General features: G+C 45.8%; 1 protein-coding gene across 1 annotated transcript in view; it reads left to right on the forward strand.

The window, feature by feature from the left end:
• LTK (leukocyte receptor tyrosine kinase) overlaps positions 1-24,792 on the forward strand; it is a 163,483-nt gene that overhangs the window by 97,360 nt on the left and 41,331 nt on the right. The window contains exons 10-19 of the mRNA XM_084629926.1: positions 5,469-5,563; positions 13,058-13,159; positions 16,471-16,648; positions 17,105-17,255; positions 18,431-18,562; positions 19,102-19,258; positions 20,004-20,186; positions 20,583-20,681; positions 21,195-21,347; positions 23,692-23,802. Of these exons, the coding sequence (XP_084486052.1) occupies positions 5,469-5,563; positions 13,058-13,159; positions 16,471-16,648; positions 17,105-17,255; positions 18,431-18,562; positions 19,102-19,258; positions 20,004-20,186; positions 20,583-20,681; positions 21,195-21,347; positions 23,692-23,802 (1,361 nt within the window). The remainder of the gene's footprint in view (positions 1-5,468; positions 5,564-13,057; positions 13,160-16,470; positions 16,649-17,104; positions 17,256-18,430; positions 18,563-19,101; positions 19,259-20,003; positions 20,187-20,582; positions 20,682-21,194; positions 21,348-23,691; positions 23,803-24,792) is intronic.

The raw sequence follows: 24,792 nt of genomic DNA on the forward strand, positions 1-24,792 counted from the left end.
AAGTACATGGCATTATTAAAGCACTTTAGATATTAAAAGCACAGCTCCCAAGGACTTCATTTGCAATTATTAGTGCTCAGCACTTCTGCAAATCAGACCGTGGGTATATCAAGTCAATAACCCAGATGAGGACCACACAATTATTGACCATATGTGAAAAGTTTGGTTCAAGTGACTTGCCCAACATCACATAGGGAAACCTGTGGCATAGGCAGGGGTAGAATCCAATTCTCCAGAGCAGTATTCAACTGCCTTACCCATGAGATCATCCTTTCTCTTCCTGCAATTCCCTTGCTTCATTCACTACATCCCTTCCAACAAAGACATCAGGTGTCCTACAGACAATGGCCTCCTTTACTACACAACCTTGATTCATCCCCAGTATACAGTCCATCCTGTGCACAGATAAGGCAGGGATCCTGTCGAAATTATAGTATGTAAGCATGTAATTAGAGTGTTTGTAACACAAAAGGGGGACAAATTAAGGTTGCCCAGGCGATGCATTAATTCTGTCTTTTCCTTAATTTTGAGTATTTGACTTTGCAACCTTGTTAATGTTGTTTAAGATAGTGTCTCGTGTGTAATTACTAGGTTTTTAAAAAAGCAAACTGAAAAAACAGATATTCCATCATGTGGCATCATACTGACATCCACAAGGGTCATCAGCAAGGTTGGAACCTTTATATCCACTGCACAGACCTCTGCTACTTAAACTAAGGGAATAACTGAAAACAGAAGTAGGTTGTCATCCTCTGTGTGGACCACACTAGTAGGGGATAGGACATGTTACTAGTGGGTTTCAAATATATTTGCTGACAACAGAGCTATGGTAAGACTCAGGAATCTTAGGTTCCATTCCAGGCTCTGGAGGGGAATGTGCTGTAGTGGACAATGACCTTTTTGCCTGTTCCCCCCCCAAGCCTGACTCCTTCTGCCCCATCCCCTACAATCTGTCCCTGTCCCATTCCTTTTTCTTCCATACTCTTGGCTCCTCATCCCAGTTCCATTCTCTTCACTTCCACTTCCCAGGTTTCTCTCCCAGTCTCATCCTCCAATATCAGTGTTCCCCTGGCTCCTTATCCCACTCTCTTTCCTCAACTAGGCCCAGTTCTCCCACAACATGCTAAGTTCTTAGAATCACAGGACTGGAAGGGACCTCGAGAGGTCATCTAGTCCAGTCCCCTGCACTCAAAGCAGGACTAAGCATTATCTAGACCATCCCTGACAGGTATTTGTCCAACCTGCTCCTAAAAATCCCCATTGATGGAGATTCCACAATCTCCCTAGGCAATTTATTCCAGTGCTTAACCACCCTGACAGCTAGGAAGTTTCTTCTAATGTCCAACCTAAACCTCTCTTGCTGCAATTTAAGGCCATTGCTTCTTGTCCTATCCTCAGAGGTTGAGAAAAAACATTTTTCTCCCTCCTGCTTGTAACAACCTTTTACGTACTTGAAGACTGTTACAGAATTCCACAGCAAGGATCCTTTGAGGCACAACAATACTGGATCCTGCATTAAAGTGGAAAGATGGCAGCAGCCAAAAATGCATCAAAAAGGAATTCACAGACAGATCTACTTCCCCTCCCACACCTCACTTCCCTGCCCCACTAGTTCTCAGTCTAACTCTCACTGTCCAACCAGCCCCAGTCTCCCACCCCCAGCTCCTTGGTCGATCTCAGTCCTCTCTCACTGGCTTCTAATCCACTCTGAACCCCCAGTTTCCCTTCCTGGCTTTCAGTCCTAGTCTCCTTGCCCGCCCTGTCCTACTTTCTCCTACATCCCAACTCCCAGTTTCCCTCTCCCTCCATGTCAGCCTCCAGCCCCAGTCTCTCCCACCCCAAGTTCCATATCCCAATCTACTCCCTTCACCCCACAGATCTGTATGTTGTTCCTCCTGTATTTGAATCAGGCCATTTCCTCATCCATCCTCTTATTTGCATGTATAGCACAGGAAAGACAGACTCCTGCTGTTAGCTGAGGTGCCTGGACCTGGCTCAACCCATAGAAGCTCATAGCAGCAATTACAGGGAACAGCCTGCTCATCCACGGGCTGTTGCATGCCAAATATAGATGAAATCTTTGGAGATTTTTACTGTTAAACTCTAAGAAGTTTCTACTGACCACATGCAAATTGCAGTTTTTGAAACCTTATAACTTGGCCAAATTTGAGCAGATTTTCACAGGGATGGCAAAAGGCAAATCCTTGATACAAAGGCCACTCTCCTGCCAAATTTCAAGTCCTTGCTCAAAAGCATGGGGGTTCTGGAGGGTGTCTTCAGAACTTTTTAACATGGGCAAGGCAATGTATTTTTCCTCAGCCTCATTCTCAGAAATGGTGGAGCCGTTTTGGCTGAAGTTTAATAATAATGATATCAAAAATAATAATGATCAATGATCAGCCTGAGGCAGACACCGTGCGTGAAAAATTTCAGCCCAAATGGCTAAAATTTGGTAAAGTTATAAACAACTAAAAGCAGGGGCTTATAATGGGAAGAATCAGGCAACCTTAATAATAAGTGGTGCTACCAGCCCCATCTATAACAACATGACAGGTAGTGTTGTTCATTGTAATTAAATAGAAATCTCTGTCTTTGAATTGCTTTTTGATGCATTTCTGGCTGCTGCTATCTTTCTACTTTAATGCAGGATCCAGTATTGTTGTGTTTCAAAGGGTCCTTGCTGTGGAATTCTGGGCCAAAGTGCCATGCCCCTTCTGTCTTCTTCAGGGAGACCTCTAACCTCCTCCTTCTGCTGTTGGGTAGAGTTCCTGGCTCCCAGGAAGGGGGAATAGCCATGGGCATGGGTAGAATAGGAGAAGACAGGAAACAGGAAGGAGCACTGTGAACTTAGACCCAGATAATCAAGCCTGTGAGGACTGAAAGCAGGTAAAAAGGCAGAAGCTGGTGGAGGCCAGAAGGAAGGAGTACTAGGTAGTTGAGGGCAGGCTATGTGGAGCATAGTTCTTGGCAGTAGTTCTTGGTAAGTTCAGCTTCCTAGTTGATTATTTCTTACCTTGAATGGGGAGAAGAGAATGACAGCCTAGAAGGTTCAGTGCTCAATGTCTTGATCAGAAGCTTCACTATCTATAAAACTCCTTCTGGTTCTCGTAACTACGCTGCACACCCACTAAAACCAGATAGAAATCCCCGTTCTGAGGGGAGAGATGGCGAGGCAGAAAACAAGAGAGGCAGGCAAGGAGCCCAAAAAGTCTTTGATTGCAGTAGTCAGCAAAACTGCCCCAGTAAGCAGGAACAGTGTGTTTACAAGGAGGGTTTCTGCAGCAACTGGCTCAAATAGCAAATTCCTCTGCGGATTCTCTGGCTCCAGGGCTGTGAAATTTGACAGGGCCCTGAATTTATAGTACACTGATGCTGAACCAGCAACTGTTCTTCCTGTATGGGTCCAGCTCCTGTAGTTGTGAATTTTTTCACTTAAACATAATGGACCAGCTCCTCAGCTAGTATAAAGCAGGGTAGACCTAAGGATTTCAGTGGAGCTACACCACATTACATCATCTGTGATCTGGGCCAATGTTTGGCAGGTATATGTATTTTAATTGCCTCTCATTTAGAACAAGGCTGTTCCCAAACTGTACAGTGAATATATTTAAACAGCATACTCTGCATGTCAGTGCTCCATCTCCCATAAATCATGATGGAGTTTCACCAGTGGCAGTAACTGAGGTTCTCCCCATGTGTTTTAAATGAGATCCAAATGTATTTAGATGTCAGACATCTATTTATTTATGATGGTAAATCAAAAACAGTTCACCTTCATCCATTAGGAAGGGACCCCACAGCATATTTTTCCCTCTACTGAATTCAGAGTGTGTGACGTGATGTCTTCATGCACACATTGTCTTCCTGGCACCCGCCTAGCTAAGCTAGTTAACGTATGACTCCTGCTGAGCAAGCCTAAGAAGGGTAAGACAACAGCAAAGTGAACATGCTGGGGAGCTACTGCTAAACTTCTCAGGAGCCAGTCCCTCATCTGGTGTACATTGGTGTAGCTCTTTTGATTAACCTCTGTGACAGGGTCAGGCCAGATGGCTACAGGAGAGTGATAGAAGGCAGCTATATTAGCCCCAGGTTAAGTAGGTCCCTTTTCCCTGGATAAGGTAACAGGGACGGTTTTTTTTCACCTTATAGACTAACAAATTTATTTGCGCATAATGTGACAGGGTCAGGCCAGATGGCTACAGGAGAGTGAAAGAAGGCAGACATATTAGCCCCAGGTTAAGTAGGTCCCTTTTCCCTGGATAAGGTAACAGGGACGGTTTTTTTTCACCTTATAGACTAACAAATTTATTTGCGCATAATGTGACAGGGTCAGGCCAGATGGCTACAGGAGAGTGAAAGAAGGCAGACATATTAGCCCCAGGTTAAGTAGGTCCCTTTTCCCTGGATAAGGTAACAGGGAAGGTTCCAGAACAATCAGGAACTTTCTGGAAACAATTAAGGCAGACAGGCTGATTAGAACACCTGCAGCCAATCAAGAAGCTGCTAGAATCAATTAAGGAAGGCTAATCAGGGCACCTGGCTTTGAAAAGGAGCTCACTTCAGTTTGTAATGCACGTGCAAGGAGCTTGGAGCAAGAGGCGCAAGAAGCTGAGAGTGAGAAGGCATGCTATTGGAAGACTGAGAAGCATAAGTGTTATCAGACATCAGGAGGAAGGTCCTGTGGAGAGAATAAAGAAGGTGTTGGGAGGAGGCCATGGGGAAGTAGCCCAGGGAGTTGTAGCTGTCACACAGCTGTTACAGGAGCCACTGTAGACAGCTGCAATCCACAGGGCCCTGGGCTGGAACCCGGAGTAGAGGGTGGACCCAGGTTCCCCCCATCCCTCCATTGCCCCAACTCCCTACTTGATACCGGAGGAGTTGACCTGGACTCTGGGTTCCACCAGAGGGGAAGGTCTCTGGCCTGTTCCCTGATCCACTAGGTGAATCAGCAGAGTCTGCGGGGATTATTCTTCCTTTTCCCCATGCTGGCCAGTGAGGAGGCTAACTGAGTGAACGGCAGATTTGAGCCACGAAAGTGGCCAAACTGAGGGCTGCCGTGAACCTCTGAGGCGAGCAAATCTGCCAATAAGCACAGGACCCACCAAGGCAGAGGGAGAACTTTGTCACACCTCATTTACACCATCTGAGGATCTGGCCCAGGGTTTGTCTCTTGTTTTGTAAATACTGGGGAAATCATTGGGGTTTTGGGTTTAATTTTTGCCTTTTGTGCATGGATATTTTCCTTTTGTCTTGTGGTGACTGAAATGGGGCAGTTTACTTGTCCCCTTCCCTCACCCCTCTTTCTCTCACTCTTGGTCTGTAGGTTGCATACTGCTTAGCATCCCATGAACTGTTGCATTCCCCTGAAGAAATACTCTGACTCAATGTTATCATTATGGGGTGGCTGTTTTGGGAGTTTGTTTCTCTCTTTCACTCTCTGTCTCTAAAAGCTTTCTCTTGTTCCAAAGGTTTCACCTGCAGCTTTTAGCAACCTGGGGTTGGAATTCCCAAGCTGACATTGCAATGGACAATATTACTTTTGGAGTGGGCTGCTTCCCTGTTGGTGAGTCACAAAGCATTCTGAGCCTCTCAGATAATTTATATAGGATAATCAGCATACCAATGATCCAGGCCTTGCAAGTTATGGTCTCCCTGCAGAGGGGACTCGGATTATATGTGCTACATCTTATCGTGCTGTAGTATTTGGACATAGTGACTCTCAGCTCCTTCCCTGCAGAAGATTTCCTTCATTTACACAATTTTCCAGTGTATCTCTGCCTTCTCAATGCTCTTTCTTTTCCGTAACCTGCAAAATCCCAGATCACATATTTTGGGACCTTTGCCCATCTTGACTGGAAGCACTGGCCTTCCAATTAGCTCAAAGGTAGAAAGATCATATTGCACTGTTCTTTAGTGACCCCTTCTGACCTACCTGCTCTGGAAATTGATAGACTTCAGAGTCACATTTAGTCTGAATCAACTAGTGGAAAGGTCACCGTAATGTATCGCCTTTGAGTGTGAGGGTAGGAAAATAACAGGACCTTGAGAAATCATTTCCTCCCCCTAGTACAAATGCTTTCTCTCTTTGACAAAAAGAGCTAAGATTATGACTACCGATACAATGAGTTTACTCCTCCCGGCTAGGAGAGGCTTCGCATGTCACTGGTGGATGGGTAGTATGCAAGCAATCAAGCAAGGAAAACCACAAATACCTGTAACTTGTTACAATGTATTCTACCTAGAAATCCAACCAGGTGCCTGGAAACACAGGAAGCCACCCTCATTGGCCTCAGGAATGAAGTGGGCCCTAAGTGCCAGTGGACTCTAGTGGGGCTCACACGTTAGGATGTTGGTTAAAGTGCGCAGAGGGGTTAATTTGCAGTCTGCAGAGCAGATATGTGGAAGGAGGGCAAGGAAGCACTTGCTCTAGCACTTGGAAACATCAGCAGCTGACTTTAGTTTTTAAACACTGAAAAAACTAGCACCTTTGTGAAAGAAACAGAACATAAGGAAAATACATAGTTCTTTTTCCAAACCCTGGCTGGCATCCTAAGCAAAATGTGATAACCGTGTCTCAACCTGCTCCCTATTTGTGCACAGCACAAAATCACCAAGGAGTCTATTGTCATTCCACACAATTGCCTGTCTCTCTGCCCAGGAGGGCTTCGGGCCTGTGGGATCAGAGGTGGTTGAGTTTGCGACTGAGGTGTGTTAGCGGAACTATGCAAGGGAAGTATACGCAGCATCTGCCCACACTGTGCCTGGCTCAAGTCAGTGCTATCAGTCTTCTTCTTTGTGCTTCGCGGAGCATGACTTTCTGAAGGGCTGAGCACTTAGACCTCCAATTTGAAATCAACAGGACCTGCAGGTGCTCATCAGCTCTGCAAGTGAGGCCATACATCTACTCCAACATTTCTGCATTGCTAACTGCTGAAGGTACGTGGGTGTAGACTGGATTTGGGGTTTGGTCTGTAAACATTTCTCTGGTGTCTTTGGAATATAATTGAAGAAGAGATGAAGATTTTCTAAAGGTGCCATCTCATTTCCTGTCTCAATGTGAGATGTGGAGGGGACACAGATCTAGCCTCTCTTCTCATTCTTCTGCAAAAAGATGATGTTGGGAGCTAAAAGCACGGGTATGTTAAACATGTAGGCCCAGATGTTCAGCTGGCATAAATCAGTATTGATTTGAATGGAGCTACAGCCATTTATACCTGCAGAGGATCTGGCCTGGAAGGCACGATTCATGCAGTGGAAGGACAGAGTGAAGAAACTGTGTTTCTTACAAGACTCGGGTTTACCACTGTTCTTTGAATCCTCATTGTGAGTTGACATTTTCTTGCCTTTGAAAACAGCCTTCTATTCATCTTCTCATCCCTTTAATTCAGTTAGGTCACGGAGAAGCCCAGCAGCTCTGCTGTGTTTTCAGTAATGAAATTACTTCTCTCTGGCCAGGAGAGGCTTCACATGTCACAAATGAAGCCAATTAAGATCCAAGCAGAGAGAACTACATTCTTTGCAGAGGGAGGCAAGAAGGAAGCATGGCAGCCTGGCAGGCAGGATTTGCTCCTTGTTAGGATGTAAATACTAATACCCAAATCCACAAAGATACTTAGGCACCTGAACGCCATATTAGGCACCTAAATCTTGGGTGGTGCCTAAATCTCAGTTTTAAGTTCCACTGCAATCCACAAATCTCCCACCAAACCCTGTAGGTGCCCAAATGTTCTGGGTAAAAGTGCCCTCAGCAATTAAATTTCTGTCTCTGACCATGCACACTGCTGCCTCACTCCAGGAATCTGGATACCTATCTCCCACCTAGACCTCAGAGCAAATTGTGAACTGTGGGGAGAGAGAGGTTTGCTTGCCTTTCTTGCATGTGGAGCCCGATCCAGTAGGTGGCCCCTGAGTACCCCTCCTTTGAATTGGGTCTCATTCAAAATCCAGCCAGCTGCAGCAGTGCCTACCTTATGACTTTTAGAGCACTCGCATGGGATGTGGAAGACCTGGGTTCAATCCCCCCATCTCTGCCTGAGGGGGAGAAAGGATTTGAACAGGGATCTCCCACCTCTGAGGAGAGTGCTCTAACCACTGAGCAGTGCAGTATTCTGATGTGGGGCTCCTTGAGACTCTCCTGTTGCAGCTGTTCCGCTCTGACTAAATAATGGAAGTGATTAGGGCAGGGGGACTGGACTCAGGGACTCCCAAGTCTCCCCCTCCTGCCTGCCCCCCCACCATGATTGAAAGATAAGCACCTAATTCAGGCTTTGTAGAGTCCAGTGGTGTTCCCGTGATTTTCTACGCATCAGAAAGTTAGGTCTTGCAATGGTCAGTGTTGCAATGCCTAAATCCCTTTGTAACAGGGGGTAGCTGTATTACTGTATTAGCTGTAGTCTGTATCCACAAAAACAACAAGGAGACTGGTGGCACCTTAAAGACTCCTTGTTGTTTTTGTAAATCCCTTTATGGATCCAGGCCTAATTTCCTCATTAGTTCCAGTCCTCTCTCTTCTACAGAATGCAGCACTGGCTTTAAAGGAATTGTCTCTGAGCGGAAGGGCTGGGAATGGCAGATGGGGCTTCAAAGCCCTCATCACTGAGCCCAAGAGGTTAGTGGGATTTGAAAAATAGATGGTCTATTTCTGTGGATACTGAGAGCAGCTCAAGGAACACCAGTAAGGATTAGCAACAAACAGATAAGCACAGAAATTTGGATATAAACGCTCCTGCTTCAGGGCATAAATCAACCTCTGAAACATGTAGTTCTGTGCACTGTTGGAGCCAGGATACTAGACGAGATGGACCTGGGGTCTGATTCAGTCTCACAATTTTTATGAGAGAGGGAGAAGTTATCGTAAAGGGAAAGGGGACACTGTCCTGGCTGACTAGCTAGAGCAGTGGTTTTCAAACTTTTTTTCTGGCAACCCAGTTGAAGAAAATTGATGTCCATGACCCAATGGAGCTGGGGATGAGGGGTTTTGGGTGTGGGAGGGGCTCAGGGCTGCAACAGAGGGTTGGGATACAGGGGTGAGGGCTGTGGAGTGGGGCCGGGGTGAGGGATTTGGGGGGGCTCAGGGCTGGGACAGTGGGTTGGGGTACAGGAGGAGGTCAGGGCTCTGGGCTGGGGGTGCAGGCTATGGGGTGGGGCTGGGGATGAGGGGTTTGGGGTGCAGGAAGGGGCTCCGGGCTTGTGGGGACTCAGGGCTGGGGTAGGGGGTTGGGGCACAGGCTTACCTCAAGTGGCTCCCAGTCAGTGACAGCGGAGGTGCTAAGGCAGGCTTCCTGCCTGTCCTGTCACTGCGGACTGCACTGCGCCCTGGAAGTGGCCAGCAGCTGGTCTGGCTCTTAGGCAGAAGTGTGCAAGCAGCTCTGCACGGCTCTTGCCTGAAGGCACCGCCCCCACAGCTCCCATTGGCCAGGAGCCGGTGCTCAGGGCAGGGGCCGTGCGCAGTGCCCCGTGGTCTATCCCGCCTAGGAGCTGGACCTGCTTCTGGAGGCACAGCACAGTGTCTGAACAAGTAGGGACTAGCCTGCCTTAACTGGACAGCACCGCTGATGGGACTTTTAATGGCCCGGTCGGCGGTGCTGACCAGAGCCGCCATGACCCAGTGCCTTACATTCTGTGACCCAGCACTGGGTCGCGACCTGCAGTTTGAAAACCACTGGGCTAGAAGGCCAGATATTCAAAGGTGTCTAGGCACCTACTGGGATTACCAAAAGCACCTAAGCAGGTTAGGCACCCAGCTCCCATTGAAATCAATATCTGCATAGTTAGATGCCTGAATACCTTTGAAAATTTCATATTGCAACATGGTTAAAAGAATGTATCTTGAGCAGTCACTGCCCTCTTGAGTGCTTAGAGGCTCTCTGCTTTTTCTCTCTTACCATGCATCGCTCTGAGCTTCGCTGTATCTTATTCTTATTAAGATTGCAGTCTCTGATGTGTGAAAGCAGACTCTGAGTTGGCTTGGCCTGCAGGATTAGATTTAATGCTGGACCTTACTTGTGCTTTTGTAAAAGATTTGTTTTTATCATGGCCGGTCTGTCCCGGGGAGCTCTGTATGGCAGGTGTTCAGTTCCTGATTTCCAGGCTCCCACTCACCATGCTGGCACTGGGGTGGGGATGGGAGACAATGACTGTGGAGGCACCATGCTTGGCTCTTGAGATGGACAGAAGGGAATGCAATGATTTGGCTGATTTAGTACCAGCATTCACTGGAAATTTAATGGATCAGCAAAGGGGCTGTTGGGGAGCTGATTCTACTTCCTGATTCTCTGCCGCTGCTGCAATACAGGTTAGAGAGGCTTGGCGGTTACTTCATTTTGCACTGGCTGGGATCCCTAAGGGACCATACACCATTTGGGCCACTATCTCTCCCCGTTACCAACACCACATTTGCAGCAGGGGCTGTGAGAAAAGAGGTGTAAGAGAGAGCCACTTCATCTCTGTGCCTCCAGAAGACTCCCACGGTCTGCGGGGATTCCCAACAGGAGACCTGCCCCCAGGGCTGCAGTGTAGGGTCTCTACGTAAAAGAATAAATGGACACAAATCAGATGTCAAGAATTATAACATTCATAAACCAGTCGGAGAACACTTCAATCTCTGTGGTCACTCGATTTCTGATCTCAAAGTGAGTATCCTTCAACAAAAAAACGTCAAAAACAGACTCCAAAGAGAGACTGCTGAATTGGAATTAATTTGCAAATTGGATACAATTAACTTAGGCTTGAATAGAGACTGGGAGTGGTTGAGTCATTATACTAAGTGAAACTATTTCCCCTTGTTTATTCTTCCCCCTCCCCCGTTCCTCAGACATTCTTGTTAACTTCTGGAAATGTGCTGGAAATGGCCCACCTTGATTATCACTTCAAAAGGTTTTCTTTCCCTCCACCCCACTCTCCTGCTGGTAATAGCTCATCTTAAGTGATCACTCTCCTTACAATATATTTTTTTTTTCATGGTCTCTGTGTATATATAAAATCTCCAGAGAGCCCATTGCTCTGCAGATCTCTCCAACATACATATACCCCAAAGTGTCATCTAGCAACTCATGATCAGAGGCCTTCCCCGTTCCATATGCTTATTAAACCCCCCCCCCCACACACACACACAGAGTAGGGGACCAGACAGAAGATGGAATAGACTGAAACACAGAACTTTGGAGCTTGCACCTTCCTGTATATAGAACATACCCTCCTATGCATTCATTTCTCTGCAGTCTATACAATGCTGGCATTCTAAGCGGTAGCAATAATTGATGGGAGCAGCCTGATGCTCAATGAGGCTAATGGATGCAGTTCTTGGTCTGGCGAGCATGAAGGAGACAGAAGGTTTGGAAAAGGAGGATAGGGTGTTTGTATGGAAACGAAGAATTCCCCTAGGACATGCTGTTAGGATGCTACCTTGCTAAAAATCCAGCCAGAGACACAGACTGAGGCTGTGTTATGGGCACTGATATACATTCCTTCGCTCTGGCTAAAGTGCTTGAGTTTATTGTACATCTCTGGATGCTAGACGCTATGCTGGAAAAATGGTCTTGACCTTCTGGATTCATAATTAATTTAACTCAGGCCCTCAGAGACCAAGAGCCTCTTTCTGTCTGACCTTCCAGTCTTTTTACTTGGGTTCTTTTGGTCTTTAATCCCTATAGTTTGTTTAGGTTAATTTCAGTTTTTGTTACAGTTGTTAGTTTGACACCTCTGTCAGGTGAAGTCCTCTGTCTATCCACAGAACAGATAAATTATGGAAAGAGTCAATACAACACTCTCCTTCACTGTCACCTATTAGTGTGCTTCAAGTCAGACCTGCAGAGAATACCCCTAAGGGAGAGGTCAGTTCAGTTTTCATGGCTCAGTTTGGTAATTGGCCTCTGCTGAGACTGCTGATGAGGGTGTTAATTAATGATAAATGTAGTGGTGTTTTTTTGAAGGGATAACTGTCCAGCTGGAAATGAATGAGCTCAGTTTGTGTTGGCCACTGAACAGGCATTAGATGGTGTGATGAGGTGTACAAACCTCAGACTGGAAAGAAGGGGTTAAAGAACTGCTCTGGGCCCAGTTGGCTTCACCCTGCCACACCTGTAAAACATGCATGGAGTGGTGTGTACAATATCTGATCAATGCTGTTTGTGACTGTTTCGATGTTGAGTCATCTCTCCCTGTTTTCTCTCCACAAGCAAAATTTGTAAAAACATGGCTACCTTGCCACTTTATGAAATCTGGAACTTGCAAAATCATAAAAGAATGAAAATACAAATTAGAAGGGTATTTCATAAGCTGATCTGCACGCACACAAAAACTGGGAATCAACATTTCTCAGAAAACAAAATTTTGAGAACTTGGAAACTTTGTCAAATGAATTAGCAAAAAATGTATTCTGAAATTTTATGAACGTTTTTGCACCACCATTAGTAGTCTATTAATGTTCAGTCATTACTGAGCTGATTAAAAGCAGGATGCCCATTATCAATATATAATATTCCATTGTCGATTCTCCTGGGTCATGCAGTCCCTGAATATTCTTTGTTAATCATAGTCAAGTTTATGGTTAATATTCTTGTTTACTGCATGTAAATGCAAACTAAGGCCCTTTTCCTGCTGTTGGCTAAATGGGGGTAGAGCCCTGTATCCATGCAGAGTCCCTTTTACTTCAGTGTGGCTTCATGCGGCAGCGGGCAGGTCCCTGTGCCTGAGCAAAGCCAAGGATCAGGACCCAAATGATTTGTAAGGATAATTGAAAACAGAAGTTCTTTAAAGTACTAAATTTCCTTTCTCCCTGTCTCTTTCTCTGGCTTCCTTTTCTCTCTCTCTCTCTCTCCTCTTCTTTTCCATTCATTCTATGACACACATGCACATCACATACACATGACAGAACTCTGTTCCTTTTGCTCCAGTAGTCCACGTGGCATAAGGGACACCATAGTCACTTCTCTGCTGCCTTGCAAAGGGGACTTTTTTATTTTAATAAAATGATTGTGCCTGATTTATCTGCAGTTTGGTTGAAATTCTCTCTTTTTTGCCCCCATTTCTTTCTCATCCATCCCACGCACGGTGACAGGAAGAAGACAAAGCCATTCTGCTGGAAAGCACCAATACCCACGGGAAATCAGTATCATGGATGAGAATCTCTTGAACCCATTGGAAGAGCCCTCCCTTTCAGGTAGATAGCTCCATACTGAAGCCCTGACTCCTGAGTTCAATAGACGGTCCTGGATCAAGTTCCTGCCTTACAGATAGAAATTCCCATAGTTAATTAGTGGATCCTTGTGTCTCAGGCAGATGGTCCCATACTTGAGCTCTGTCTCCACTCATGTGGACATTTCCATACTGGAGCCTGGTATCTGGTAAATAGTCCTTGCAACAGCCCATCCTTACTACTTTATCCAGACTCCTGAATCTGGAAAACTGGGCCAGAAATTCCACAATGGCCATTGCTGAGTTTTTTCAAGTTATTTTTCTGACACCAACCAGAGCATGGAAGCACAGAAGAAACAACAAAAAGTCTGGATCAGCTCTTATTTTAATCTAACTAGTGGACTCCTCATTTCTAGTCAATGCATACCCAGATAGAGGTTAAATAATCATATGGTTAAACACAAAGGACCTGAATAAGTCCCAATCACATCCTGTGAGGTTCTGAACACAACCAATTTCCAACAGCTTCAATGGGAGTTGAAGGAGCTCAGCACCTTTCAGGAGATGATCAGCATCTTGTAGTATTAGGCCCAAAGGAATAATCAGAATGACTTGGTATTTTCTGTGTAGCCATAAAAAATATGCAGACCACATGCCCTTTTTATAAAAATAGTATATACAAGAATTCCTGTGGCGCTCGGACCATACCAGGGGCTCTTGCAAAGAATCCATGAACAGATGCAAACATTGCATCACACTCCTTTTTTTAAAAAAAATATATATTAGCGGGTTTTGAGCCCAGTCCTGTTCCAGTTGACATTCAAAATAACTTCAATGGGAGCAGGATTGGACTTTTTACTTGGAAAAAGATTTTTATTAGCCACCCAATATTCTGACTCCCTAGAGTCACTATCTTATATACAAGGCCCCTGTATTTCATAATTTGGTGATTCTGTTACCTACCCATTACCTCAGAATCGAACCTTTCGTCCTAAATAAAAATTTTGTGTTTAATGTTGCAATGAAAACCCGGAAAGCAAGAATCAAGTGAAAATCAATGCAGTGCTGTTTGCCTGAGTTTGCAAAAGCCTGGAATAATATTTCTGAAGGGTGGGAACTGCCCCATAGTTCCTTTTTCGACGCATGTTTTTGTGGATTTCTTGGTGATTAAACTAGGAGATTCATGAACAAACAAATGTCACACCCCATGTCACACCCCATTCAATAATGTTAGTAGTATTTGTTTAGAAGCAAGACAATTATAAGCCAGTCAATGTTTCAGCAATATCTGCCTTCTGCCAGGTTTTAAAATCATCAAACACATTCACTTTGTCATACATATATGCATCAGGATTTTTATTAACATAGTTTTTGTGCATAATTATAACTATGTTAAAAGAACATTACGTTTTCAAAGTCAAGGACTCAAAAATTAAGAAATGTCAGAATTAAGGTTGCCTATGAAACCTTAATTCAGCCCCCTTGTGCATATGAATTATGATACAGTTTTTTATTACATGATCACATACTATTTTTTCCACAGGACTCCTGCCTCGTTCAGTGCACAGGATGGACAGTGCTCCTATAATGAGCTGCTAGCCAATATTTTGTTTTATTGACTAAAACCACATTTACTCCACATTATTCAAACCTTGCGCTGAAGACAGAATTGTTAATTTCCTCGTGGGCTTTTCTGGGGCGTTCATCACTATGGTATCTGAGCGCTTCATAAATATCAATAAATTTAAATTTACCACACCCCACTGAGATGAGGAGCAATTATGCCCATTTTACAGATGGGGAGCTGAGGCATAGGGAGGTTAAGGTCAAAAATATCCACTAATTTCAGGTGCCAAATTTGAGATAACTAGGATCTGATTTTTCAGAGTATTTAGGATTATACAACACTTCATAGGTTGAAAGTACAGCTCCCAATGACTAGGGTTGCAGCCGTGAGTGCTCAACATTTCTGCAAATCAGAACCCCCAGGTATATTGAATCAGGCACATACAAAATGAACACAAAATCCATCACTACCAAAAGCAAATACCATTCCAGGATGTACTCGCAGGAATGTTGAAAGCAAGACACGAGAAGTAATTCTGCAGCTCTACACAGCATTAATAAGGCCTCAGCTGGAGTACTGTGTCCAGTTCTGGGCACCACACTTCAGGAAAGATGTGGACAAATTGGAAAAAGTCCAGAAAAGAGCAACAAAAAATATTCAAAATCTAGAAAACATGACCTACAATGAAAGATTGAAAAAAATGGGTTTATTTCATCTGAACAGGAGAAGATTGAGGGGGACATGATAAGTCTTCAAATACATGAAAGATTGTCATAAAGGGGAAGGTGATACATTTTTCTCTTTATCCACTGAGGACAGGACATGGAGTAATGGCTTAAATTGAAGCAAGGGAGATTTAGGTTAGACATTAGGAAAAACTTCCTAACTGTCACAATAGTTAAGCAGTGTAGCTAACAAATTACCTAGGGATGTTGTGGAATCTCTATTATAGGTTTTTAAGAACTGGTTAGGCAAACACCTGTCAGGGATGGTCTTAGGTAATGCTTAGTCCTGCCTCAGTGCCGGGGACTGGACTAGTGAGGTCCCTTCCAGTCTTACAGTTCTATGATTCTATGCAACCATCCTTTCTCTTCTTGCAATCCCCTTCCTTATTCACTATATACCTCCCGACTTCTACAACAAATTAATCAGGGACCCTACAGCCAATAGGCTCCTTCACTATACAGCTCTGATTCATACCAAGAGCACCATTCATCCTGTGCTTTGCATGAGGCAGGGGTCCTGTGCAAAAACAAAACAAAACTGTATGCAATCAGGTAAGTAAAGATTGTATCATAATACATACGCACAAGGGGGCTGAATTAAGGTTTTGCAGGCAACCTGAATAATTCAGGGATTTCCTAATTTCTGACACCTTGACTTTGCAACATTAATGTTCTTTTAACACAGCTTTTGTGTGTAGTCATAACTATGTTAAGGAAAACTTTGATGTATATACGTATGACAGAATAAATGTGTGTGATGGTTTAAAAACCCTGCACAAGGCAGATATTGCTAAAGCCGGGACTGGCTTATAGTTGTCTTGTATCTAAATTAACATCACCGAATGGTGTGATGTGAAATTTGTTTTTTCATGAATTTCCTAGGTTAGTCACCAAGGAATTTACAGAAACATGTTTCAACAGGAACAGTTGCTGCATTTCAATGTCATTTGCCCTGTGATTGCGGAGGGGTTGTGTGGGTATTGTATCTGACTATGAAAGGGAGGCTGACATCTCTAGGCTCAACTCTCACTGTTTTTGTTGCAGGAAATGTGCCTGTTGTTCTTTGGTGGTTCACAACCTGTGGTGCCAGTGGCCCCCGAGGACCAACTCAAGCACAGTGCGACAGCGCCTATCACAACACCAACATCTCAGTGACTGTAGAGAAAGAGGGACCGCTCCGAGGGGTGCAAGTGTGGAGAGTGCCAGCAACAAACCGATACCTGTGAGTGTCAGTGTATGCCGGGGACCAGAAAGGCAGTCAGCTAGCAGCTCCCACTTACCATAGCATTTGTACACCCTTTAGTGCAGCAACATCTGTCGGGAGTGGCTGAGTGTGGGGTAAATGTGAGTACCTCAGCCAGCAAGAGTCACAGTGGAGAGCTACGGTTCAGGAACAATGTAAGTGAGGAGTTATTGGGAGGAGTGAAGTAGCACTGATAGTGAGGAGCTCAGGACTGGAATGGCCTCGAGGCTGTGGGACTGTAGGGGTGCTGTCTGTGGGGAGCTCACTTTGGGGCTGTGATGGTTTTAGAGAACTGGCTGCAGGGAGCTCAGGAACGGAGTCACTTTGGGGTTGTGACCGTGCAGGAGCATTGGCATGGGAAGCTCATGGCTCGAGTTGCTTTGGGGCTGTGGGTGTGAGGTTTCTGTCTCTCTAACTGCTTCCTTTCTTTTTCAGGATATCTGCATATGGAGCAGCCGGAGGGAAAGGAGCCAAGAACCACAAGAAGAGATCGCATGGGGTCTTCATCTCCGCCACCTTCCAGCTGGAGAAAGATGAGCTCCTCTACATCTTGGTGGGGCAGCAGGGGGAGGATGCCTGCCCAGGGGTGAGGGACACACACACACACACACACTTGTCACTGGGCACAACCACATTACAAATAAGCTGCAGACCCCCTCAGTGAGTGGGTTTAGAGTTTGGCTGTACTGGTGATGAAGGGCAGGAATCCCAGACCTGAGCGAGTAAAACCCAGAAAGGAATTGGGAGGAACCAATGAGCTGAGCTAAAAAGAATCTTCTGAAAACAAAAACAAGGAAATCTGAAATGAAGAGCGTCCTCCAAAAGCACAAGCATAAAAGTCTGCTTTTAAATCCTGGTGTTCAAAATAGAAAGCTGCCCCTTTCACTTGCTTTAACAGGGCAGTCACAGCCAACTGCTAGGTCTGAGCTGCATGTTCCTGGTCACAAACAGCATTTCTTCACAGTAGGGATTTTATCAGGCCTGCCAGGATTTGAGATCATTACGTGTATTTATAGTAGTGCCTCGAGGCCCCTGTTGGGATCACAGCCCCATTGTGTTAGGCACATATAGTAAGAAGTGGTCCCAGCCCTGAAGAGCTTACAATCTTATGGCTGGATTCAAAGCTTGTTAAAGTCAATGGGGATCTTTCCATTGACACCAATGGCCTCTGCAAACACAAAGAAACACAGGAAAGAACAAACTCCAAAGATGTGTGTAGCTCAGTGTCCCCCAAAAAATCCAAGCTGAGAAACAATTTTTCTGTATTTTCTCTGTGTAGTCTAGTGTTTTGTGCAGGGAATGGGGAGCTAGGACTGCTGGGTTTTATTCCCAACCTTGCCACTGACTCATTGTTCAACCTTGTGCAAATCAAGTCATCTCTCTGTTCTTGCATTTCCTCATCAGAACAATGAGTACAAATAACACTAACCTATCGAATAGCAGTATTCTGAGAATTAATTAGAAAGCATTTTAAGTTCCTGGAATGTAAGGAGCTCTAGGGGTGCAATGTATTAGCATTTGTTATGAATAATAAAACTAATATGGGCTCATTGCCTTTTCCTGATTCTGCTGTGAACCTTTCTTATGTCACTTGCACATGGGAGGGTGTTCCCAGCTCAGGAGAAGCTTGTGAGGGGCCAAGGGACAGGTCACTTACCAAGCTAGTGGTCCATCCACAAGGAGAACACATACTATGTGTACAGATCTATGCATGCAGACTAGACTGTGTTGATCTCTAACTGCATCTGTTGTCTCCTTCAGGGGAATGTTCAGACCCAGAAGATTTGCCTGGGGGAGTCATCTCTCATTGAAGAAGATTACAAACTCAAAAAGGATCTGAAGGACTGGGCTGGAGGAGGGGGTGGGGGTGGAGGAGCCACCTTCATCTTTAGAGTAAGTCTTCCCTCTTTCTAGTCCCCTTCTGGACAGTGTCCAGCAGAAGAGCTAGCTTTCACTAGTGATCATGTGATACGATGCTATCTGCTGTTTCAGGAAGTTGAAGGAAGGGAGAGAATGTTTTACAAAAACGCAAATTCCTCCTATCCTCATTCCCCCTCATTTCAATCACCTGCTAGCTACTGCCTCCTCGGCACTGTCAGCCCAAGCAACAATACCAGGACTGGAATTCAAACCAGGGTCTGCTGCTTAACACTGGTACTGGTCCAGCCTCGACAACTCGTGTTTAATTGGACCTGCCTTAGATACTTGTCACAGTTGGCAGACTGCCCTGAATAATGATGTCAGGAGACAATCTGTAGCATTACTCTGGGCTATGGCCAGTATTGTATGAGCTGCTTTTATGCTTACTGATGCAATGAGTTAGGTGAGTTCTCTCATCTGAGAGGTTGAAGGGTTTTCTGGTATCTGATGGTTTTGAGCCTGCTGCACCTTTCAGCTGTCCTGTGTACTGAATTGTATTTGTCCTTGAGCAGCCGAGGGATGGGGTTTTCGAACCGTTGCTCATCGCTGCAGGAGGAGGGGGAAAGGCATACCTGAGAGATCAGGACAGCTCCCTGGATGATGTGCCCCTGGAGCAATTTGAGAACACCACAGCAGTTCCTGGAGTCAATGGGAGAACTGGGGCAGCAGGTAAGGCCCTGTAGCAATACAAGGTCTGGATTTGATGGCTGAACACACAGAACTGGCCTGCAGACATTAAGCAACACAAATCCTTTTGATTCATATTAACTTTTCTGTGGGAGTAACCCACTGAGACATGAATGGTTCTTCCTCAAGTGCTTGCATATATCCGTTACCCTGTAGATATGTGCATGTCCTGTGCACTGGTGCCAGGCAGTTTTCCCTAGCAGCACCCATGGGGTGGCCCCACCCATCTCCTAGCTCCTTGTGCTCCCAACAAGGGTATAAAATGTAGAACCACCTCCTTCAGTTCCCTCTGAAGGAAAGTCTATGAGTTTATGAGTAAGACACTCTGACCACGACCATAACAGCTGTTTCTTTGGCTATGACAAAAGAGACTTCTCTGATCACAGCACAACCATCCGTGTCGATACTGCTGATGCCGGAGGCTTAAGCCAGGGAGCCATGGCCCAGTCACTCTTTAAAGGGATGGACACCAGTACATGTAGTTAGCAAGTGCTTTTCACAGCTAGCTTAGCAACAGAGAATATAGACCCTGCACTGGGTTTTCATCGTGCAAGCTGCATTGATGGACATCCTCACTCCCTTGGCGAGGGGGTCAACTTGAATGCAGGTACATCTTAGACAACCCATAAGAGAGATTTTCTCTCTCTTCACACACTTTCCCCCACTCCACTCTGCCCACACCCTGCTCACCTGCTTTTCTCTCTCTTTTTTTTTTTTTTCCCTGCAGGTGGAGGTGGTGGCTGGGAAGACACCACCCTGTTTCCTCAGACTGGGAAGTCCCTCCTGGAGGGTGGAGAGGGAGGCCAGGCCTGTCCCCAGTCACTAGCCAAACTCCAGTGGGCCACCTCAGGTGGTTTTGGTGGAGGAGGAGGAGCTTGTACGTCTGGCGGGGGCGGTGGAGGCTACAAAGGTAGGTCTGTTTGCCCTATCGTTTAGGGGAATGGAGATTGTAGGTACTGGGAACATTGCTCTGGATCTGCAAGGATATTTAACCATCCTTTCGCCTGCCTTTGACCTGTCTAGAGGGAAAAGATGATTCATTCTGTTGAAAACTAACCTATTTGCACCAAATTGAACCACGGCATACTTTTGGATAGAAGGGCTCTGCCAGCCCTGATGGGTCTGGGATGAACGATTTCATTTTCCTCTTTGAGGACACGAGGTAAACACATTATCTCACTAGCAAGTCCCAGTGGAACTCCATACTTCAAGAGACCAATGCAAAGTAGGGACCCTGGCATCTCATGGCCACCACACCTTTGCTGTCATTCAGCACTTGCACATGATGGTGCCTCTTTTTGTCTAGGTGGGCATGTATCAGATGTTGATGATATCACAGCTGATGGGCAGGATGGTGTTTCCTTTGTGAATCCAGCTGGGGAGATCTTCCTGCATCCCCTGGCAGGTAAACCACACTTTTTCTATTCTCCCACCACCGTCTTTCCTCCCCTTTCCCTCCTGTCTCTATTCTCTTTCCTTCTGTCCCTTTCTATAACCTCCACCCCTACATGTACTCTATGATGCAGAACCTCAGGTAATGTAAATTGTCATAGTTCCATTGCCTTCAGCTTACACTAGCTGAGCATTTTCCCCCTACAACTCTCTCCTAGGCTGAGAGGTGACACCAATCTTCGGGTTCAGTTACATGTATTCAGTCCTGGCCTTCCCCATCCCCCTTCCCCATTGCACCTCAAGGTTAATCCAAAGGGTTTATGCTCTTGGGCATGAATTTCAGTGCCAGTACTCATTCACTTCTCCTGGCATTCCTCAACTGGTTGACGTCTGGACTGTGTTATGTTGGGATGTGTGTTTTCTTAAGTCGGGAGACTAACATTACAGCTCCTGCATTTGCTTTCTACCTTTACATGGGAGAAGATAAATTAAACCCTTCTGTTCCGTCTGGTTCCTTCTCATTCAGCCATGGAGAGCCACGGGGAGGCGGAGATTCAGGTCTACCTGAACTGCAGCCACTGCCACTCGGGCAACTGCAAGCGGGACCTTGACACCAATCTGCCTATCTGTATTTGTGAGATGGGAGCCGTGCTGGCCAGTGACAATGTCACCTGCATAGGTAATAGGTGGAGCTTTATACTCACAGAATTTCTTCTGTCTTCTTTGCATCTCCCCTCCTTCCAGCTTTCTCAAGGTAAAGATACTTGACTCATAAATGATATTGTTCCTCTCTGTTGCCTGCCATCAGAGATATTTCAAACTTTAAACAAGTCAATCTTCCCAGCATCTCTGGGAGCTGGGTATTATATACGTTTTACAGGCAGGCAAACCGAGACCGAGGGACAGATTTTCAAAGACACTAAGACATAGGTAGACACCTAGTGAGATTTTCAAAAGCACCTGAGCAAGTTAGGGGCCTAAATTCTATTCAAATCAGTGAGAATTAGGTGTCTGTCCTGGTTAGAAAATCTCACTTTTGAAAATCTCACCAGGTGCCTATCTGCATCTTTAGGTGCATAAATATTTTTGAAAGTCTGGCCCAGAGAGGTTAAGAAGTTTGCCACAGAGCTGGAAATAGAGCAAAGATCTTCTGACTGCCATTTTTCTACTCTAACTACTAGACAATGTTCCCTCATTGTAAAGTCTTAGATCAGCCGTTCTCAACTGGGGATCCGCAGCCCACTGTGGGGCTGCAAGCAGGTTTCTGGAGGTCTCCCAAAATAAACCTGGCTTCAGCCCTGGGCGGCGGGGCTTGGGATTCAGCCCTTGGTGGCGAAGCTTGCTGGGTGTGCCACCTCCACCCCCTGGTTCACCTCAGCGAGACACCAAGGGTGTGGGTCAGCACCAGCAGCAAGTTTCACACTGAGTAAGGAAAATAAAAATAATATTCAGTTATTTATTTTCGTATCTATATTATCCTTTATATATATATATATATATTGTGTGTGTGTGTGTAACTGTGTAATGATCAATTAGGTCAAGAAACTGGGGATGAGCCAGAGAGTCTGCATAGTTGGAAAGGGGAGCCTAGATGGGAGTGAGCACCATTCTTTGGAGGAGAGGGGGAAGACATCTCTCTGTATTTCACTCTGGGGAATGCAGGATTATGAGGAGTGTTGGGAATAGATGGGACTGAAAACTCCAGACACCATTTCAGTGCCAGTACTCATTCTCCTCTCCTGGCGCTCCTCAAAAGGGTGACCTTGCAGACCAGGATGAGTTGCACCACCCCAAAGCCTCAAAAACTGAATGTTGTTTGAGTTGAAAGCATGACATCTGTAAAAGAGCACAGTGTAAATTCATCTGACAAGCAAACAATGCATTCTGAGAGAACTTTGCAGCTGAAAGTTCCCCAATGGGGATCCAGGACAAATGATCATTTTCAGAAGGGATTGTTTTATCAGTAAGGCTACATTTTAGTCATGGGTATTTTTAGTAAAAGTCATGGACGGGTCATGGGCAGTATACAAAAATGACTTGTCCATGACTTGTACTATATACCCCATACTAAATATTGGGGGGTGGGGCGGCTTGGGGGGTGCCATGGATGCTCATGGGGGGGTGACCCAGAGGACCCAAGGTCCTCGGGGGGGGGTGGCCTAGGGGGCACCGTAGGTGCTGGGGGGATGGCCCTGGGGGCACCGCAGATGCTCAGGATGTGGCCTGAGGGGCGGGGGGTGCTGCGGGTACTGGGTACGGGGGTGGGAAGCAGCAGAAAGCCCAGGACCCCTGTTAGTGCTGTGGGGGGCGGGGTTGGTGGGGCAGACAGACTCTCTACCCGGCTCCTTGCAGCTCCCTGGAAGGGGCGACATGTCCCTCCCTCAGCTCCTAGCTCCGCGCACTGCCCCCATCCCAAGCGCCAGCTCCACCATGGGCAGTCTGTGCTGCAGTGGCAGCTGCAGAAGTCACGGCGGTCCTGGAAAGTCATGGAATCCGTGGCTTCCGTGACCTCCGTGGCAAACTTGCAGCCTTATTTATCTGTAAACATCTTGGGTTAAACACATCTCTCGTGTAACACCACCAGATAGAATGGCTGAATAACATGGAGTTACACTAGAGATGAATCTGTCCCCTTCTTTTCACACCAGTTAATACCCGTTTGACTGATAGTCGTCATTATTTTCTAACACTGTCTCTTGCAACTCTGAGACATGGAGCTTCCATAGGGGAATTCCAGCTGGTGGGCAGTGCTGTTTTCCATCTATCAGGAACCTGAAGAACAGAATAAGGGATATGTTTGTTTTAAGCTGTTCATGTTTAGATAATTACATTGGTTGAACAGTGATTTATGAGTGTTTACGACTCCCAGGGCCCTAATGGAATTTGCTGTAACATGCAAGTGACGGTCCTTCACCACCATCATCATATTACTTTTTGAAAGGGGGGAACCATGGCGGGAGAAGTTCTTTAATGGGGCTGTGGTTGTCTGCTGGTTAATGTGTCTGTGTCTTTGTTTTGGCCAGTTCCTCACAGCCCCATCCCAGAGGGACACCTTCCTCTTCCGCTCCTCTTAGCTGTGGTCATTGTGATTGTAGTGCTTGGAATGGCTCTGGCTTGTGGCAGCCTATCCATCGGTAAGGAACATTTTTGGCTTGTATTAGTATACTCATTCCTGCTGTTGTATTAATCTATATGGAATATATGTGCCCAAAGAGTCAAAGTTGTTACCATGACCCTGTCACTGTCCCATGTTAAACTGTTAAACAAGGGTCAGAGTTTGATATATAGAGACCTCAGTTTGCTTCGTTCCATGCCAAACAGACTAAGAAATGTATGCTAAAGTTTGGAGATTTATTGGTTTGGATACAATGAGAGAAAGAGCTAAAACAAGTTATGAAGCAGTTTAAAATTGAATGATTATGTAAAATGAACTTAACCAAAATCTATTAAAGTGCCTTTTAAAAGAGAGAGTCTCTCTTATTTCGCCAGCCAACCCTTCTTGATGTTTGTTTGTCTTGGGGGATGGGGTCTGGGGGGAAAGGGTTAGGTCTGTTGCTGTTCCGAGATAGGAAGCGTGGTGGCCTGTCCTGCTTTTGACAAATAGATCCGAGGGGGAGAAGAGACAGGATAGTAAAGAGGGGAGAAATACAGCTTTTGCTGATGCTGCCAAGATTCCGGGTGGCAGGTCAGTCCCAGGCAGATGCTCTAGATTGGTGGGTTGGCCATAACACCATTTGCCCTGGGCTCAGGCTCCTCTTCTGGTCGGGGACATCATCAGGCTGGGCTGGTCCCCTCTTCTTCACCAGTCTCTCTCAGGCAGGGCAGAGCAGGTTGGACCATCTCTTTTCATTGAATTGATACTGCGTAGTACAGTTGACCTCAGGATCAAATGGAAAGCCCAAGAGAGAAGGAGAGAGACAGGGCAGGATGAAAAATAGCAGGGCCGAAAGGAATGCACAAGAGAAAGGGAGACAAAGCAGGATCTCGCATGTCTCCGGCTGGAGTCTCCGCTGGTGCGGCAGTGATAGCCAAGTGTCCCCACTGATGTGCTGAACTCTGGGTTTTATGATGATGCAATAACTTTTGGGATCTACAGGAGAAGGACAAAGTCCCTGGAGTGGAGC

The sequence above is a fragment of the Lepidochelys olivacea genome, assembly GCF_965140295.1.
Source record: "Lepidochelys olivacea isolate rLepOli2 genome assembly, chromosome: 6".
Taxonomy (NCBI): Eukaryota; Metazoa; Chordata; order Testudines; family Cheloniidae; genus Lepidochelys; species Lepidochelys olivacea.